At 39.4% G+C, this 18,484-nt stretch overlaps 1 protein-coding gene across 5 annotated transcripts; it reads left to right on the top strand.

The window, feature by feature from the left end:
- The first annotated feature begins 13 nt into the window (after positions 1 to 13).
- Positions 14 to 17,453, top strand: LOC101473947 (serine/threonine-protein kinase PAK 2). 5 transcript variants are annotated; one of them, XM_023153416.3, is made up of 15 exons: positions 14 to 300; positions 8,612 to 8,799; positions 8,928 to 9,031; positions 10,532 to 10,679; positions 10,775 to 10,791; positions 10,891 to 11,001; positions 11,182 to 11,302; positions 11,407 to 11,470; positions 11,597 to 11,645; positions 13,480 to 13,592; positions 13,687 to 13,804; positions 13,896 to 13,995; positions 14,110 to 14,306; positions 15,303 to 15,440; positions 15,599 to 17,453. In XM_023153416.3, the coding sequence occupies exons 2-15, from the start codon at positions 8,628 to 8,630 to the stop codon at positions 15,683 to 15,685; spliced, it is 1,539 nt and encodes a 512-aa protein (XP_023009184.1). In that variant the 5' UTR covers positions 14 to 300; positions 8,612 to 8,627; the 3' UTR covers positions 15,686 to 17,453. The 5 variants fall into 5 exon arrangements, with proteins under 5 accessions (XP_023009184.1, XP_012778452.1, XP_012778458.1 ...); XM_012922998.4 differs by having other exon boundaries at positions 15 to 300; positions 8,925 to 9,031; XM_012923004.5 differs by lacking the exon at positions 14 to 300 and adding an exon at positions 3,554 to 3,688 and having other exon boundaries at positions 8,925 to 9,031.
- Positions 17,454 to 18,484: the final 1,031 nt, after the last annotated feature.

Raw genomic sequence — 18,484 nt, 5'->3', positions numbered from 1 at the left:
GTTTTGCCCTAAAAACACTACGGAAGCCGCGTGGTTCCGATTGCTCGGTTTGTTTCGCTTCCTCTCCGTCAGGTTCCTCCCCGGCCCGAGCACGGAGTCAAGTTGAAAACACTCGGGGAGAGAAAAGAAGGCAAACTGTAGCGTGATAAAAGACGGCTTCGTTTTTCGCACCCGCGAGGACTGTCGTGAAATCTCAGCGTCAAATCGGGGCTTTAAACGGACTGAAAACAAACAGACACGGGGCGGAGTTTCGGTAGTTTTGGCCGGAGTGCGGTTGAGTTTTGCGGTTGAGAGCAACCGGTAAGTTAAGACTTCTTCATTCACTAGTCAGTGCAACACTTGTCTTAAACATTTTTGCTTCGGTTAGATCTTTTTCTGGCACAGGAAGCACCCAAACCGGATAGCATCTCCTTCCATAATTACTGAGAAGGCACTAGATCATACTGATCACTAGATGAGATTGAAAAAAAACTGTAATAAAGTACAGGAGGCAAAATACCAGTGTGAATTGGGTTTGTGGCTGGCTTCGCCACATTGTCATATTGTCAGAGCAATATAATAATTAACCCAAGTGATGTCAGTCTACAGGGACTGTGTTCACACAAACCGCTGGAATGTATTCTACAAAAATGAGTCTATAAATAAGCAAAACCTGCTTTAGTAATGACGGTACCGAGAGTGAGGTGTTGAAGTTGCACTCTTGAATGTGGTTTACATCTGTAGGACCACATTTTTAACTTAAGTAAGATGGACTTTAAATTAGGGCTGCCACGATTTGTCGACTAGTCACGATTACGTCGACTATCAAAATCGTCGACGACTGATTTAATAGTCGACGTGTCGTTTGAAGCTTTGTAAGATCGCAAAAGACGCAGGAATAATAGCAGGATTTAAGAGTGTAATAACGGACTGAAACAGAAGATGGCAGCACTGCATGTACAAGGATGCCAGCTGCCGTTAAACCCCGAAGAAGAAGAAGCAGCTGTGTCCCAGAATTCATAGCGCGGCCCAGCTTAGTTTCCAACAATGGCGGTAGCTAGTTAGTTTTAATATTACTCTTATTATTCTTTCTGGGTCACAAAATAAACGTTTAACATATTTTCAGGCGAGAATGTAGCTGTGTAAACCTCAAATATCGGCTCAGTTTATCAGGACACCACATATTTTCAAAAGCGCTCCGACGTTTTCGGAGACGTCTGTTACCCACTAGCTCGATAGCTAGCCGGGGGCTAGGTCACTAGCGCCGTGAGAACACCGGACTCCCGGCAAATTGTTTTCAAACCCACCGCCGTCTTTCGCGACTCAGGTTAAATATATATGAGTCACTTAGATAAATTAAAAATGTTGTTGTTTGGCTTTTTTTTTTTTTTTTTTTAGTATTTTATTTGTTCCTGAGTAAATCGGTTTGGCTGAGATTAAAGTTATAGTTTTTACACAGCTGAATAAACGTCAAGCAGACAGCTGATTATCAGAAGTGTGAGATGCTGGAGAATATACTCCGGTGTCCTGTTATATTTTAGATAGCAAGGAGTTTATTCAACTTTACCGAAACAATCTGCAAATTTCATTAAAATTGAATAAACTATCATCTTGTCTTTATTTTTAGTTAGCACCTTAAAAGCTTAAAGCTGTAAGCTAATGATAGTTATATAAGAGCAGATGCTGCTGGTGCAATAAGCTGTAGTTTTATGTCCAGTGGATGATGATCTGATTAGTCGACTAATCGCATAAATAATCGGTGACTAGTCGACTATCAAAATAATCGTTTGTGGCAGCCCTACTTTAAATGAATACAGCCTGTACTTGCAGAGAAATCACACACTTAAGTCAAATTTAAACCTAATTAGTGCATTTTTGTGACATTTAAACGTATTTTTGTTGTTGTTTCTAATTAAAATTGATAAAGAACAATCACGAATTTAGTAGTTTTCTAACAAACTTGTAGACATTGCACTGTAAACCAGCACGTGATCAATTCTGACTGTATAAAAATGAATCAGATAATTATAAATAGTCAGTTCTAGACATTTTTTAAAAACAAGAGCTAAACATGACTTTTTCTAAAAGGTGTTTGCCAAAACAACTTTCATCCTGGAAAATCGGAGCAATGTGGGCGTCACGTGACCCGGGCTTGCCAAAAAGTGTTATACATCTGTAAATCTGTGCCTGTCATTTCTCCATCCACACTGACTTTTGTAGTCGAGCAGGAAGCTAAAACATTGCGACTTTGATTTGTGAGTTTAGTTCTGTACCTGATACAAAGCCTAAAGCCCTCAGATTGCTTGCAGGTTGATTATTTTGAGCCATTAAACTGTTGACACGGGGGTGAAGTAGCTGTTTGGAAAAACAGGATAAGGTGTTCATTGTGGGTGTGCAGCTGGGCATATGTGGGTATATGCTTCATTTACTGTCAGACTTACGGTCAGGGAAGGAACGTAAATGGGAAGAGGAAGAACGTAAATGCAGTGTTGTGTGTGTGTGTGTGTGTGTGTGTGTGTGTGTGTGTGTGTGTGTCTGTCTGTGTGGTGCACATAAATGTGTGATTTCTCATCTAACTGTATGTTTCTGCATATTTATGTCACTAAATGAAAGGAAGATGGAAGAAAGCTGTGTGTGTGTGCATGGCTTCATCACTCCTTCCATCACTCATTATCACTCCTTCCAGGAAGTACTCCACAGAATTTCCTTTTATAGAAGCTGAATACAAAAGACTTGTTGTCCACTTCCTGTAAACATCTTGCTGGCCGCGTTCTCCGCTCTCTGGTTGGCTAGAGTGATCCTGTGACCCTTTGTGGCTCAGGGAGTTCCAGGATGAGGAAGTAGGCTTCCCTTGATCACAGCCAACCACAGAGAATAGAAAGTACCCTGATGTAGTGAGAGAGTGGGGAATGAGGAATAGAAATGGTATAGGCACAGGCATGTTGCTGGCTTGGCGGGATTTTAAAGGCAACATATTTCAATAGAGCTGAAATAACTGCTCAATTAAAAACTTAGGTGATTGGGTGAAAGAAAACCTGACTAGCTTTAATAATTTTGTATTTTTTTTTTAAAGCATAAAAGCAAAACAATTGGGTCTAGCTTCTTAAATGTGAAAGTTTTCTCTTTGTTTCAGTTTCACATCATTGCAAGCTCAATACCATTAGATCCTGGGCTGTTGTCTAAAATTATTATTTCTACAGTACTCAATGCCGCCATGTAAAAAACACACAAGTGCACCGTGTGTTTCAGTAGTCTGCACAATGCAAATGCTAATAGCAGCTACCTGAAGCTATGCTGAAAGGCTTAAAGCTAAATGCAAACACAGTTTATGCTAGGAGTGAGACTCACCACAATGTCACTGCATGTTGCCCACAATAGTGTTGGTATTGTAATACAGCCATTCTGTGATTGTAACTTCAATGTTTACTTTGAAAGTGTTGATAGAAATGTATAGAAAAGGTCAGGGGTTGCGCTTTATAGAGCTAGAGAAAGCATATGGTAAGGTGCCAAGAGAGGAACTGTATTACTATATCAGGAAGTGGCAGAGAAGTTTGCGAGGGTGGTGCAGGACATGTAGGAGAACAGCGAGACAGTGGTGAGGAGTGACAGATGGGTTTAAGGTCGAGGTGGGATCTGCACTGAGCCCTTTCTTGTTTGCGATGGTGATGGACACGTTGACAGTTGAGGTCAAGCAGAAGAGGTAGTGAAGGTGGGTGAGTTTAAATGCCTGGGTTTAACCATGCAAAGCAATGGACAGTGAAGAAGAAAGCGCAGGTTGAGACAAGAATTGAGAGTGATTTATGACAGAAGGAAAGAAGCAAGAGTGAAAGGGTTGATTTACAAGATGGTAGCGCGGCCTGCTATGATGCGATCAATACGATTGCTTAGAGATGGTGAGATTAACCGAAAGATGCTAATTTTCCTGGGAGGGACCGGTATGGACAGGATTAGAAATGAGTGCATCAGAGGTATAGCTCAGGTTTAATGGTTTGAAGATTAAGTTAAAGAGGGAAGGGTGAGAGGGTTTATACATGTGCAAAGGTAGGCGATATACTGGATAAAGGAATGCTGAAAATGGAGCTGCTAGGCAGGAAGAAAAGATGTCAGATTATTAGTATGCTGATTTGTTTTCCGCTGATATCTTTCCCCTTGTGAGTTTTTTGTACTAGAACTTCTTTTCACTTTTTCACTTTCTTTTTCATTTGAGAAGTTCCACCACGAATGAGCAGTAACTCTAGTACGTCAGATTGTTGGGTTTATAGTGGCTGTCCTTCCTAACCATTGTGTTTTATTATTGTACCGCAAGAGGAAGCAGTGTGATACTGACATATTGATATTTTACCTCCACCCTATTATGTTTTACCCCAAAGCTACATGAAACACGATCAAATGCTCTATTGAAGCGTCTATTGGCAGAAGGAGGGTGTGTTTTAGGGCAGGGAATGTGTGTGTGTGTGAGGTATGCACAAGGCTTGTGTGTTTGTGATGAACAGGGCAACACACCCAGCTCCTGCTGCAGCCCTGCAGGCTATGGAATTCCTACAGAGAGACAACGTGTCTCAGCCTGAACAGCCTGCTCCCAAAATTCATCCCAACACACACACACACACACACACACACACACACACACACACACACACACACACACACACACACACACACACACACACACACACACACACACACATTTTCTGTGGGATTGGATATCAACGATGGATGGAGTCTAGTTTTTCCCGCTTGGGCAAGAATACACTTGTCCACTTTAGGATAACTGAGGAATGAGGCAGCCTGCTAAGACCTGCCCTGTGAGGGTGAAAAGATAGAGAGAGGGGTATAAGGAAAAGGGCGAGAGCTAAGTAGATAAATGAGCACCAGAGAAAGAGGTGCACAGATCCACTAGGAGTACAGCAGTTTTTATTGTTTACCTGGTCTTCTCTGAGGGGCAGAAGAAGCACAAAACAGGTTAGTGCTCACAGCTTAAAGAGATTTCAGGGCTTAAAGAGCACAAGGGGGGTGCCTCATTTTGAGTGGGTGGACTTTTGTGGACTTTGTTGCTGATGTTACTCTTGCCACAATAGAAAGCTTGACCTAAAGTGTGAAAACCAACTAGAGTTAACACACAGCCATCCATTGAGTCACTCTGAAGAGGAGAAAGCCTCTCACCTACAGTACAGTGATTCAGACATTATGCAGAAAGGGAAGTATTTAGCCTTGACAGTTAAATGTTAGCCTGTATCCATGTTGGGGCCTGAGGGCTTGGCTGTTACATAGAACTAATTTTATACCCACAAAGGCTCTGATTAATGTATCATGGAAATGGATCAGTGTTGAAATCCAGTGATTTAGTTTCTGTGTTTTGATTTTACTTTACAACCGAGTCAAGTCTGCAGAGCTTCTATGGCAAGGGGGAGGGTTTCTGTGTAAAGAAGAGGTCATAGGTATACCTAGCTGAGCCACGTTTGTTATATTGTTTTAGTACGAGCTGTGTCATCTGCGGTCAGACGCAGGAAGTGAGGAAACCTCTGTTTGCTTCCTATTTCCTGTCTGTGATGTCATCAAGAATGCAAGCAGCAGCTCAGAGCCGATCGAACTTCTTGCTTTGCAAGAGCCTAAAAGGTGCTTTTGAGGTTCAGGGTTTCTGTGTTTGCGCGTGTCTGTCTGCAATCTCAGTTTTCACCATATTAGGATAAACCCAAGTATGTGTACCTATGGGGAAGTAAGAAGTGGTAGTGTTTAAATTGGGACCAAAATAATTGACTATTTTGAGCATAAGAAGATTGGCCCTACGATAAATATCTTAATATATAAGACAATTTTATGTTGTTAATACAATTCAGAGATGACTAAGAAACTTTTTACTCTTGTAGCCAGCGTTTGAAATGACCTTTTGTGATTCTCCAAGCAAACATTTTTCTCGCCGGCTACTACTGTGCCTTGGATTGGCTAGTTTTTTGCCACTTCTTTATGGTTAGATGGTTAGGAGTGCCTCCTCATGATATACATGTGTCTGTGCATGTGTGGGTGAGTGAAAAGACTATTTAGGTACACGCATGAATGCACCAATGTGTCAGATGTACTTGGGGGGTGGACAGAAAATACAGCTGCAATTTGCACTTGCCACATGTTAAATACGGACATTGGTTGTTGCTTTATATAGTTTGGGACTTTATTCATGCAACAGATTAAGAGATGCTTAATGATTAATGATCATGCTGTACATGCCAATAAAGAAGCAAACAAAGTTTCTTACATCAATTTCTAGTCCCTGTTTGTTTGTTATTGCACACTATTTCTAAAGAGATGGTCTTTTATGCAAAATATTGATCTTAAAAGTATCTAATAACAGTGCATTTCAGATGTGGTGGTGTAAGAAAAGTTAATTTTTTTCTGAGGTTCCCTGAAAACTGAAACATGGATGTATAAACAAGTACTAGGGCTGTGCGATATGACCAAATTCTGTGCATCTCGTGCAACTCAACTTGTGTGAAGTGTTTTCAGCTGGGCGTCGTGTACCCGGAGTCGAGTGTTTTGACCGATGCATGAAACTGCTGCGAGGAAAAGCCTGTTCTAACATTTGAGTCTAAGGTTTATTTTGAGCACCTGATGGCTCTTTTTTGTTTCTCATCTGTAAACTCTCTCCATAGTCTTTCACGTAATTCTTGCGTAGCTGGTAGAAGAGGTTTGTCATGTTTGAGTCTGGTGGGGACTGGTTTGCGGCATAATTTGCATAGTAGAGTTTTCTGGTTTGTGTCAGACTTTTCATAACCAAACCATGTCAATGCTACAGACGTAGCCCCTCGTTTAGGAATAAGGGCCTTGATTTGTTTTCACTGTTCCTTCTGTTTGGAGCTACTTGGTTCTGCCTCCTCTTCACTGGTTATGCTGGTATTCTCTGTGCCCTGGTGAAAAAATATTGCCATAAACAGTGTATTTTGCAACACAACAAAGCAAACGATAATGTATAATTTGAAACGACAGATGTTTCCATATCGTCATCCGATATATTTTGTCATAGCGTAACAGCCCTAACAAGTACAGTACCTCTGCTTACTCCCATTTTCTATAATACTAATATTCTTGAATTCTTCAACAGCATAACTTTCTGAGTGCATCACTCACAGTTAAAAATAATGCTAATCTATATTATATACAGCCTTGGTCATCTTCTGTCTGAAGCATTAAACGTTATTCTGATTGGCTGCTTCTTGCAAATAGAAGGTTTCTGTGCTGACAACTTGTGTGTCTGAGATGACCATATAAGGACATGTGCTTTCATTGACATCATGCAGATCTAAGAGTACAGAAACTGTCTGAAACGGTGTGCTTAGAACAGTCTGAATCCTGAGCTTTTGCCTCACTGGAGGTACTTGAACATTTGAGACTTTGGCAGTCGTTAATTTGACCATCCAACATGTAAAAGAAACATGTTTGTGTTTTAAATGGATTTTATAAATAGACACTATATTATTCAAATATTGATGATGGAAAATATATGGTATAGCCTCTTCTGAATGTGATCCAAACTGTCTTTTATCTGTGCATGGACTCCTCAAATTTCTCTCCATTACTGGATGAATGCAACCTGCAGCTGTTCAGTGGGCGTGGGCCGTGGCTGCCCCTAATGAACATATCATCATGCCATATCTCAGGCGTGTTCAGTAGGAGGTATATCAGGACTAAATGCTAGCCAGGAAGTGTCTGGATGTGCTTGTCATCCAGAATGAATGGCAGAAGTATAGGTTAGAAGACCTCGTCCCAGTAGCTTTGTCCAGTCAGAATTCCACCAGCAACGGTCTGAGCATGCCGACATGCCAATACCAGATTTTAATGTGAGTCAGTCACAGTGGCACTGAAGACAACATAAAGTGCTAAACTGACCCAGTTCTGAATTGCACAAGTGAGTTCATTTGTGTTTGGTAAAAAGTAAAAACCCAATTGACTGAAACAACAAACTAACAGAATATGTTTGGGTTCTCTATGAGATTATAATGACATACCAAAACAAAGGTTGAAAACACATTTCATGACATAAAATGTATTTATTTTTTTGACTAGTATATAACTAAATAAGGAAAGGAATAACAAACTTCTAAAGTTCAGTCTGAACACTGTTTTTAGGCCCTACTACCCTGATCAGGCCCTTTTTTAGGGCTGGTCTTTTCCCCTGTTATACACTTGTCATACCATTTGGCGTCACACTCATTTGCGCACTCTTATTCTTTTTCTGTCTGCTTTCCTTCCTCATTCATTTGTAACCGACTCAGCACGTCACTTTGCCGTTCAGCGTTGCTTCCTGTTCACATTTGGCTGGTTCCCTTCGCTCCAACAGTCAGAGCCGATTCTCACATTGCAGCATGGATGGATTAGTTATGTCTGTGTGAGTTTTTTTTTTCTTTCTAAATGTATTGTTTGGCTACTTCTTTTTCTGTGTGTGGCGTATGCTAAGCTTTATTCGAAGCAGCAACCATTTCTCTCTAACAGCTTGGCCTAACGTGCAATAGAAGTATTGCGACATGTGAAAAAACAGGAAGAAGAGGACCGCAGTTTTAGTGTGCACTGCGCTTTTTGGATGTTTGTGAAATTTGTGGATTTTTCTGGATGTCTGTTAAATTTGTGGACCCTGATTCTGCAGGTCGAGGTGAGTGTAGATGTGTGACAGCGGAGTGTGTGAGGATAAGCCCCCCGCCCCCCCTGTCAGGATGAGCAGCCAAGGAGGAGTCAAAGACGCCCAATCGACCAATCACAACTCTCGGCCACTTCCGTCTGCACCAGAGGAGAAGAAGCCTAGAAACAAGATCATCTCCATCTTTGGAGAGAAAGGTGAGACGTGGAGCACACACACATAAGTAAACCCAGACATTTAATATACTGCACAGTACCACAATAAAAGACCACACGAGTGGCCATGGAAGAATGTAACTTTGACCTCTGACCTTTGTCTGCAGCAGGCAAGAAAAAGGACCGGGATAAGGACAGACCTGAAATCTCCTCCCCATCAGACTTTGAACACACCATCCATGTGGGTTTTGATGCTGTTACTGGAGAATTCACGGTAAGTACCTTAAACAATGACCAGTGTTCACTTGCAAAATGAGATTTTAATTCATGCACTGATCTCACTGATACCTTGGCTTAAGGTATCTTCAGAGTACATCGAGTGTTAAATTAATGAACTGTAATCATATCTTTAAGGAAGAGTCTGGGAATGCTTCTTTTATGTTTGAGTAAACATCAGGCTTGATTAAAATATGACTTTTCTTATTCATTGATAAAATGTTAAATGATGAGATGAAAATAAAATAAACACGTTTGTGTTGTCAATTTTTTTTTCATCCATCCGTCCATCGTTGGCACTTAGCAGTCAGTCACAGGGCTAACAAAGCGAGACGGGTTTTGCAGTGCCAGTTTCACCAGCACTGCAAAAAGCCCTTAATTAGACAGCTGAGATCTCTGCATGCTGTCATCTTTTTACATTCCTCAGTGCCACATCATATATTTATTTGGTCTAATTGTTTATCAGTTTATGATTTTCCATCGAGAGGCATTTTGACGTGAGCAGGTTGAACAGGCAAATTTTAATAGTAAATAATTTCTAAACATAGTTGGTTTATTAATATGTGCTTATGTGGATTCAGAGTCAGTAGTATGAGCAGAAACTAAATTACCTGATTCATTTTGTTAATGTAAACATTTTAGGCATTAATCCTATTATAGCATGTTAATTACAGGTTCAGTATCTAATAATTGGAGTGATTTCTGATTTATACTAGGCAAGCAGTTAAAAGTTACTGTCGCTGTGTAAAAGATGCAATTATCGCATTACATCTTTTACTTGCAGTCCATTATAGGTTAGGTATGTCAGCAATCTAACTTCAGATTTGTCAGTTAGTTCAGTGTGGTATGCAAAAGTTATTACTGTTAATCTCTGTAAGATCTGGTTTATTTGGACTAGCTTTGTTTACCATGTAAATCTCCACTTAGGAAATACTTGCTGTAAATAAGATAACTTGTGAGATTGTCAGCTGCAGTGCTTGCTGGGACAAGATGAGATCGCTGCAGCTGTCTGAGATTTTTAAAAAAAGAAGACGAATTTGTAGCATGCATTTGTGACTGTAAGACCCCTGCACATGGAGCTTCACTCAGAAATGTTCTAGATGTTTTTTGGTGGTTGGTGCACTCATGTGTAACTAAAGCTGGAGCTGAGCTTCCAGAGAAGTTGATCCAGTGATTCCACTGTGACGAGCCATGGAAAGTCCCAGGAATTTCCTGTTGTGCTGCTGTAAGATTTCTTGGTCAGGCGTGCAATATTTCATGCCCTCCTCTGTGTGGAGTCAGCATAAGTATTATATTCTTTAACCCTTGAAAACTGGAAGTCAGAAGACGGGTGACTTTTTTTTTTTTTGTTCTTGTTTTATTCAAAAAGAGATTATTGACATAAGCTAAAGGAAGTAAGAGTGAGAGAAAGGAACTACTGGCTAAAAAAGAATGGATGTCCAGCTGCATGAAATACTCTTCACTGTAAAAAATTGTATCTGTGGGTCTTTTTGTGCAGGGCATGCCAGAGCAGTGGGCCCGTCTCCTTCAAACTTCCAACATCAGTAAATCAGAACAGAAACAAAATCCTCAGGCCGTCCTTGATGTTCTCAAGTTCTTCGACTCCACCAGTGGAAAACAGAAATACCTCAGTTTTTCTGGCGCGGGTTAGTTTTCTTTTTCTCAGCAGATAAATAAAAGCACGGTTTGGTGCAGGCTCACTTTTCTGTTCTTAAACTTTGAATTATTTTGTCTCTTTCAGACAAAGGATCACAGTCGGTGAGTAGCTCCATTCATTTTTTTCCTACTTTTATTCACTGCCTTTATTTGCATCAGCAAATTCAGACTAAAGTGCTATTTATGCGTTTATTGTTGCAGCCAGGCAAGCAGGGTACTGCAACCTCCCCATCAGGCAAGGATGACGACGACGACGATGAAGCTGATTCGCCGCCACCAATCGTGGCACCACGGCCAGAACACACGAAATCAGTGAGTTTGATGTTTTGTTTTCACAACTAAAATTAGACAGTAAATTAAAATAAATATATTGTAAGAATTTAATAGTCAAAATTGCTAGCAGGTTCAGTCGAAGTTTAGTATTTATTCAGGACTCATGGGGTTTTTTTTGTTTGTTTTATTTATTTATTTATTTTTTTGTGTGTGTGTCAGATGTACACGAAGACAGTTGAACCAATCCCAGCTCCAGTTGGAAATGCCACCTCTAAGGCAGCTGACAAGCAGAACAATACGCCAAGAAAGATGACTGATGATGAAATCATGGAAAAACTAAGTATGCAAAGCACCCACACACTAAAAATCATGAATCACAGCCCAACAGTATTTTTGGCTCTGGTGAAGCACTATTCACTTTATTTATTTTTTCCTGATTCTCAGGAACGATTGTGAGCATTGGAGATCCTAAGAAGAAATACACTCGCTATGACAAGATCGGTCAGGGGTGAGTTTTAATTCTGGCCACTGTGTATACTGAAAAATGTGAGAATGTGTAGCAAGTTGCTGGTTCAAAATGACAAGTTTAGTAGAATAAATTATGTACAGTAATTGTTGAAATTTTCACTTCTAGAGCGTCTGGCACAGTTTACACAGCCATCGATGTTGCCACAGGGCAAGAGGTAAGTGTTGGAGCCACTACCAAAATGTCTACCTCACATTTACCTCAGTTTTCAGAATGAAGTTGGATTGGGATTTATTTATTTAATTATTTATTTACAAGTTGTTAATATATTATGAAACACATTCTGGTGGGGTTTTTTTAGTTCATGAAGTTACTTGAGGTGAGAGAAACACAATCGCAGCACATACTCACTTTAGTTTCAGTGGTTTTAATTAGTGCTGTCAATAGATTAAAAAAAATTAACTAACTAATCTCACAATTTTCTGTTATTAATTGCGATTAATCTCAATTACTTTATTAATAGCCTGGCTCCAATTACATTTTTTTATTCTTTATATTTTAAGTAATTATCGTTGTTCACCGAAGTCCAGTGGTCTCCGGTGAGAGCGACATTCCTTACTTGCACAAGCTTGCTGGACTGCTGAGCCCTCTGGTCCCCATACAAAGTGTGCAGTCTCGACACAATGGTTCCTCTCGAGGGCAGATTGTAACACTCATCTCCTGATGCAGCACGAATGACTTCTCTCAGTCCATCATCTTCTACTATGCTAACTGGTCGGCAGTTTTTAGCTATCCAAACAACCAAGGAATTGGTTACCTTTTCTCTCACATTTTTTGTTATTCGTCCACAAGCACCATACTCCTGAAGCGTAGACTGGCGAGGTCCCGTAGAGGTGGATTCAGTTGGGTGTTTTGCTCTCAGGTGATACGCCAGTGATGAACTGCTTCTGTGGTACTTGAATTCAGCGTTGCAAATTGTGCATCTTACTCTCGTTTTGTCCAACAAGCCATCAGGCAACTTCTTAAAGAGAAACTTTCCACCCAAAAGTCCGCCCTCGTCCATGCTTGCGTGTGTTAGCTAGTGTTAGCTAGATAGTAGCATGGTGTCACTTCTTCTTCTTCTTCTAATCATTTCTGTCAGGCCAAACGCCAGCATAGCACACTGTTGCCCCCTCCTCCAGAGGTGCTCATGAATTTAAAGGTCTTAGATTACAGGAAATTAATAAAAAAACAAAATCAGCGTTAAATTTTTTTAATGCATTAAACATTTCGCGTTGATCTTAACAATTAACGCGATAATTTTGACAGCACTAGTTTTAATATGTTAGAAGCACTAAACTATGTTGCAATATTGCTGTTTTGTTTCCGTCACCCTGTAGGTTTTTCCCCAAGAAGATATTAGGAGATCACAGTGGAAAAAAATGCTTTTTTTCACAGCACACACTTTGATATGCCTTATCACAAAAGCCACACGTGGTACTTCACTGACTGTATTAAACTTAGTTTGTTTAATTTCGATATCGAATTTCATGATTCTGGCATTCTGCTGAATTAGCTTATAGAGATTTCTGATGTAAAAAGTTGCAAATAACATTTGCAACTTGTGAATCTTGTGATTAATCAATCAATCTCAGACTACAGCTGGAAACCAGAAAGCTTATCATACTTTTAATCTTGTCCTTGCCTACAGCGGTTTATGCTGCCGAGTCTTGGGCGTGCTGGCTGTCGCACTCATTGCTAGCTGAGAGATTTGATAAAAATGAGCCATCGCTAATGAAATTTGTTTAATCTGTGTTTTAATAGTACAAGTACACTACCGGGTCTGTGCCAAGACTTCAAACCCCAGCATTTAGTCCTTATCAGAAGAATATACATTTTTCATATTGCAGTTATGGCTGACAAAGCAGTTTATTTTTTCTTTTGTTTTTACAATTTTACATCTCCTAGATTTGACTGTCCAAATTCAGGAAAAAATTAGTTGCACCTTGTGATTGCTCAGATAGGTTTTGTGTGTGTTTTGAAGCAAATGTACAATATCTTGTCTTCTGCAGGTTGCCATCAAACAAATCAACTTGCAGAAGCAGCCAAAGAAGGAGCTAATTATCAATGAGATCCTGGTCATGAAGGAGCTGAAGAACCCCAACATTGTCAACTTCGTAGACAGGTAACATGCTGCACAGAAAAACATACAATACACCTCACAACACCAGCTGTGAGTGGACCGCTCTGTAAATCCGACCGTCTGTGTGTGTTTATAGTTTCCTTGTTGGAGACGAGCTTTTCGTGGTAATGGAATACCTGGCCGGCGGGTCGCTAACCGATGTTGTGACAGAGACCTGTATGGATGAAGCTCAAATTGCTGCTGTCTGCAGAGAGGTAGGATCTTTCTCAGACAGCCGAGCTAATGAAAACAGTTTGTCTATTGCAATTTTGGTGGATTATAATCTTCCTACCTACATACGTTCAGGTCCTTCAGGCCCTGGAGTTTCTCCATGCAAACCAGGTCATCCACAGGGACATCAAGAGTGACAACGTTCTCCTTGGGATGGACGGATCAGTCAAACTCAGTGAGTGAGAACGCACGCAGATGTGTACACATCCACGGATTGATAATATACTTCGAACAGAACAACACACTGCTTTTTCTTCTAATCTCAATTTATTTTTCTCTCTCTTTGCAGCTGACTTCGGTTTCTGTGCTCAGATTACCCCAGAGCAGAGCAAGCGCAGCACCATGGTGGGTACACCCTACTGGATGGCTCCAGAGGTAGTAACCCGGAAAGCCTATGGACCCAAAGTGGATATTTGGTCTCTGGGGATTATGGCCATAGAGATGGTGGAGGGAGAGCCTCCATACCTAAATGAAAATCCTCTCAGGGTGAGTGTGTGTTAGGAGCAGCAATGCCTGTTGTGATGTTTGTACAGTTACCTACACTAATACCTCCACTACAGGTTCAATATGTGAACCTGAGATTTAAGCTGCAAGTTTTTTGTTAAAGTTTTATCTTGAAAATCATAAAAAAGGAAATGTTAGTCTATTTTTTTCAGAATGAAATAATGCAGAAAAAGGAGAAAATCCTGACATTTAAGATGTTGGAAATAGAACATGTGTCACAGCTCTGTGGATGGAAATGTGCACATTCTGCTGGTCAGTACGTCAACCGTGTTGATCCAGGCTAAAATACCTCAGCAACTACCGAATGGAAAACCATTACATTATAACCTCGTGGCTGAGACGCTGAACCCTGATGACATTTGCGATCCTCTATTTTTGGATAGATGTTCGCTTTTTCACTTCACTTAAACCTAAAAATATGACAGCATCTACTAGATGGACAGGAACATTTTTTTTAAAACAATTCCTTAATGAAGAATTCTGACTTTTCCTATAGCACCACCTTGAGGTTGATGATTCTCTTTGTTTGCACAGTAATTTATGGGAAAATCTTTCCTAAAGTAAGATGATGAACATGGGGAACATTACACCTTCTTATCACTAAGCATGTGTCAGCGCAAGCATGTTATTGTTGCAGTTTTGGTCAAATATGAAAGGCTTACAGAGCTCATAGCAGGGCTGTAATGACTGGAGTCTGGCTTCTATCCAATCCAGCTCTGTGCAGTTATGGCAGTTTTTACTGATTTTCCACAAAAGATTACACACAGTAAGCAAAGATAGGAAATAACTGAACTGATAGCATTATTGCTTTAAAAAAAACCTCAATAATGTGAAATTTATCACAATAACCGTGAAGGTAAAAATCTGGTGTTTTGACTGTCCCAATCCAATTTATAAGAAATTACATTTGTGTTTAAAGACTAGTGCTTAAAAATATTTTGCCCTACATTTCTTACTTTGCCATTATCCTGGTTTTAGGCATTGTATTTAATCGCCACCAATGGGACCCCTGAGCTACAGAACCCAGAGAAGCTGTCTCCTGTGTTCAGATCTTTCCTTAACCTTTGTCTGGAGATGGACGTGGAGAAACGAGGGTCAGGCAGACAGCTGCTGCAGGTAGAAAAGACCTATTCATCCGACCCAAATTCAAGATGTCTTTAAATGTTGAATCTAGATTTTTTTTTTTCTTATGCATCTCAGTGAATTATGTACACCGTTATCTAAGTTCACCCCCTAACTTATAAAATTTCACATATCCACTTTTTTCCATTCAGCATCCATTCCTGAAGGTGGCGAAGCCTCTATCCAGCCTCACCCCGCTCATCCTGGCAGCCAAGGAAGCCATCAGGAGCAATCGCTAAATCCTGGCCTGCAAAGACTCCAAGCCAGCATCTCCTGCTGGTCCACATATGACGACTATCTGCAGTGTGTTAGTGTTAATGATTTTTTTCCAAAAGGGCATAAAATGCTGCTCCACTCTTCCCGGTGTTTCCACACAGATATTTATCTTACCTTTGTGCCTTGTTCTAAAGCTGCATATAGCCATAATATGTTATCCATTTGTTTTGTGTTTGTATGTATGTGATGTTGAAACTGGTTATCTGTGCATAACCGATGCATTATCATTGTTAATTTAGACACCGAGGGCCATATTCGTAAAGAATCTTGGTTTACGACTTGTTCCACTAAAAAGCCCAGAACAGAACAGAGGTGAACCTTACGCTTAATTAATAAAATTGCTATCTTTACATTGATCTTTTTATTTGTGAACACTGTGTCAGTAAAGTGACATATCCTAATTAAAATGGAAAAATAAATGCCAGGAGCTTCACGTTTAAATTATTTTCTTCTCTTTAGATCTCAGTGTTATGACAGGAGCACAACATGGTTTTGTTTATCATTCTACCATGTGACCATGCAGCTGGTTTCTGTGGTTATTTCTGCTGTGGTTGCACATGTGCGTTGTGACTAACTGGATCCAAAACTTTTAAATGTGACATTTAAAAATCATGGTGTGCTAAAACTGTGGCCGAGGATGGGACAATGCAGTCTTTATGGAGTGAAAAACAAGGCCAGTGTACTGTATCTGAATGAAAATATTCCCATTCCAGTAAAGTCGGGTCTTTGTTATATATTTTTGTTTGCAGTCTGCTTTTTTTAATTATCTTAAATTGGAAGATGAATAATGTCCACACTTCATGTTTCGGCCCTCTGTTGGTAGTTGGGGGTATTGCAGGCACCAAAAAACAAAATTACGCATACAGCTTTGCCATGAAAACACATCTGCAGGATCTCCTACAGATTATGGATCTGAACACTGTTTACTGCATCACCAATACTTTTTAGCTTATCAGTTCAGCCACACTTTTTCTCAGAAAGCTTTGTCGTCATTTTTTCTTTGTTTCTCTTTGTCTTTTCTAATTGATGCCTTATTGTTGGTAGTAGTGCAACAGAAATGCTGTATGCAGTTGTTTGACAGCGTTAAACTGGAGGATTTTTTTTTATTTTTACATTTTGTATATTTGTGTAGTGTCTTGTATTGTGAACAGCTTTTAGTATGTACATTGTTTTATATTTGTAACTAACATAACAGAAGAGCATTTCAGGGGGGTTTTTTCCAGAATTTTTTTCTTGTTTATCAACTCATCATTGGTTTCCTGAACTGTGCAATTATGAGCTCAGAAATTAGTAACACTATATAATACGGCCCACGATTTAAAGGTGTCTTTCACCTGTAATTAAAAGGAATTTTAGTGTTTTTTATTTGAAATTACAATATAATTCTATTTACCTAAAAATACTTATAGTTGGATCCAGATAGCTTGGTAGGCTGGAATATGAGGGCAATCAGTCAGAATTTTACAAGAAACAAAGAAATTGTTAAATAATTAAGTTTAGGCAGTGTGCAATTTGACAAACAGCGATTCCCCATCGTACTTTTCATGGTGGGGCCGTATTATAGAGTGGATTAATCTTGCCTTTTTACATCCTTATTTAATATTCATTATGTTGATGTTGCATGATGGATGTTCTATTATCCTTTTATTTTACCAAAATACATGTGATGAGAACTGTTCTCCCTTACCAACTTGCAAGAAAAAATAAATACCATCAATAATTGCAGGCTTATGTAAGCTCGATGATGAAGTCTTTTTTTTTCTCACAAAAACTGTTCAAACGTAATTTTGAAAAGTAGTGTAAGGCATGTCTCCTTTCCTGTAAAATGACTGGATGTTAAACAAGGTTAAGCCACTTCATAATTTAGCTCACACGCCCAAAACTAAAGTGTGCTTACAGTGTCAGATGGGGAAATATAGTTTTTCTGCAACGATTACAAAAAAAAGTTACGCAGTACTTAGCGTGTAATTTGAGTCTCCTTCCCTTTGAAATTTAAGGAGCACTTCAAATTATGTATGCACTACTTCTTCTTTCATTCATTACAAAATAGTTAAATTTACTTACATTACAATGATTTCTTTGTTTCTGACCAACAATGTCGTTTTGAAAATCTCCTGTAAAAGCCTGATTTGTTACCCTCTTATTCTAGTGTAGTTAACTTAGTAGCCTATGTGTAGGTAAATATAATTGCTATATAAGTATTCATTTAGAAAATATAATTTATAATAGTATTAGAAAATATAATTTCTTGTAGTATTAGAAATTATGGCCGTATTATAAAATATTACCTCAAAATCATATCATGTATTGAGAACCCTGAGATGCTCAGACCTGTGTTAGGCATCATTTAGAAATAAAATGGGAAAAAAGTGTTTGTTTTAGCGTGATTGGAATAACAGCTGCGATTGGCTTCTACTACCTCATTTTTCATAGTTCAAGTTTAGACAACGACTGGAAACAATGAAACGTTGCTTGTAACATATCCTTGATGCGGTAAAAACGTGTGTAATTTCGGCAGAAATTATAATAAAGGTGAGCCTTAAAGATTTGTGTCTCGGTTAATATGAATCATAGATGTAACTAAAGTTGAAGTGACTGTTAGCATTTTTTGTCTTGACTACGAAAAAACGACCAAAAAGGATGGTATGCAGAAAACTTAAGTAAGATAATAACAAGAGTAGTGAGGAAGTTCTGCAGAAGTTATCTTGTGGTGTTTACTAACGTTCACGTGTTGTATAAAGAGTTAAACACCCGATGATTCA

The sequence above is a fragment of the Maylandia zebra genome, linkage group LG19, assembly GCF_041146795.1.
Source record: "Maylandia zebra isolate NMK-2024a linkage group LG19, Mzebra_GT3a, whole genome shotgun sequence".
In the NCBI taxonomy this organism is placed as follows: Eukaryota; Metazoa; Chordata; class Actinopteri; order Cichliformes; family Cichlidae; genus Maylandia; species Maylandia zebra.
This window is presented reverse-complemented; position numbering and strand designations above follow the sequence as displayed.

Bases quoted from the DNA above. Each gene is read 5' to 3' on its own strand.
- LOC101473947 (XM_012922998.4), top strand. From the start codon at position 8,628: ATGTGTGACAGCGGAGTGTGTGAGGATAAGCCCCCCGCCCCCCCTGTC. The intron at 11,303-11,406 runs GTATGCAAAGCA...CCTGATTCTCAG, and splicing joins TGAAATCATGGAAAAACTAA to GAACGATTGTGAGCATTGGA. The intron at 13,805-13,895 runs GTAGGATCTTTC...ACATACGTTCAG, and splicing joins TTGCTGCTGTCTGCAGAGAG to GTCCTTCAGGCCCTGGAGTT.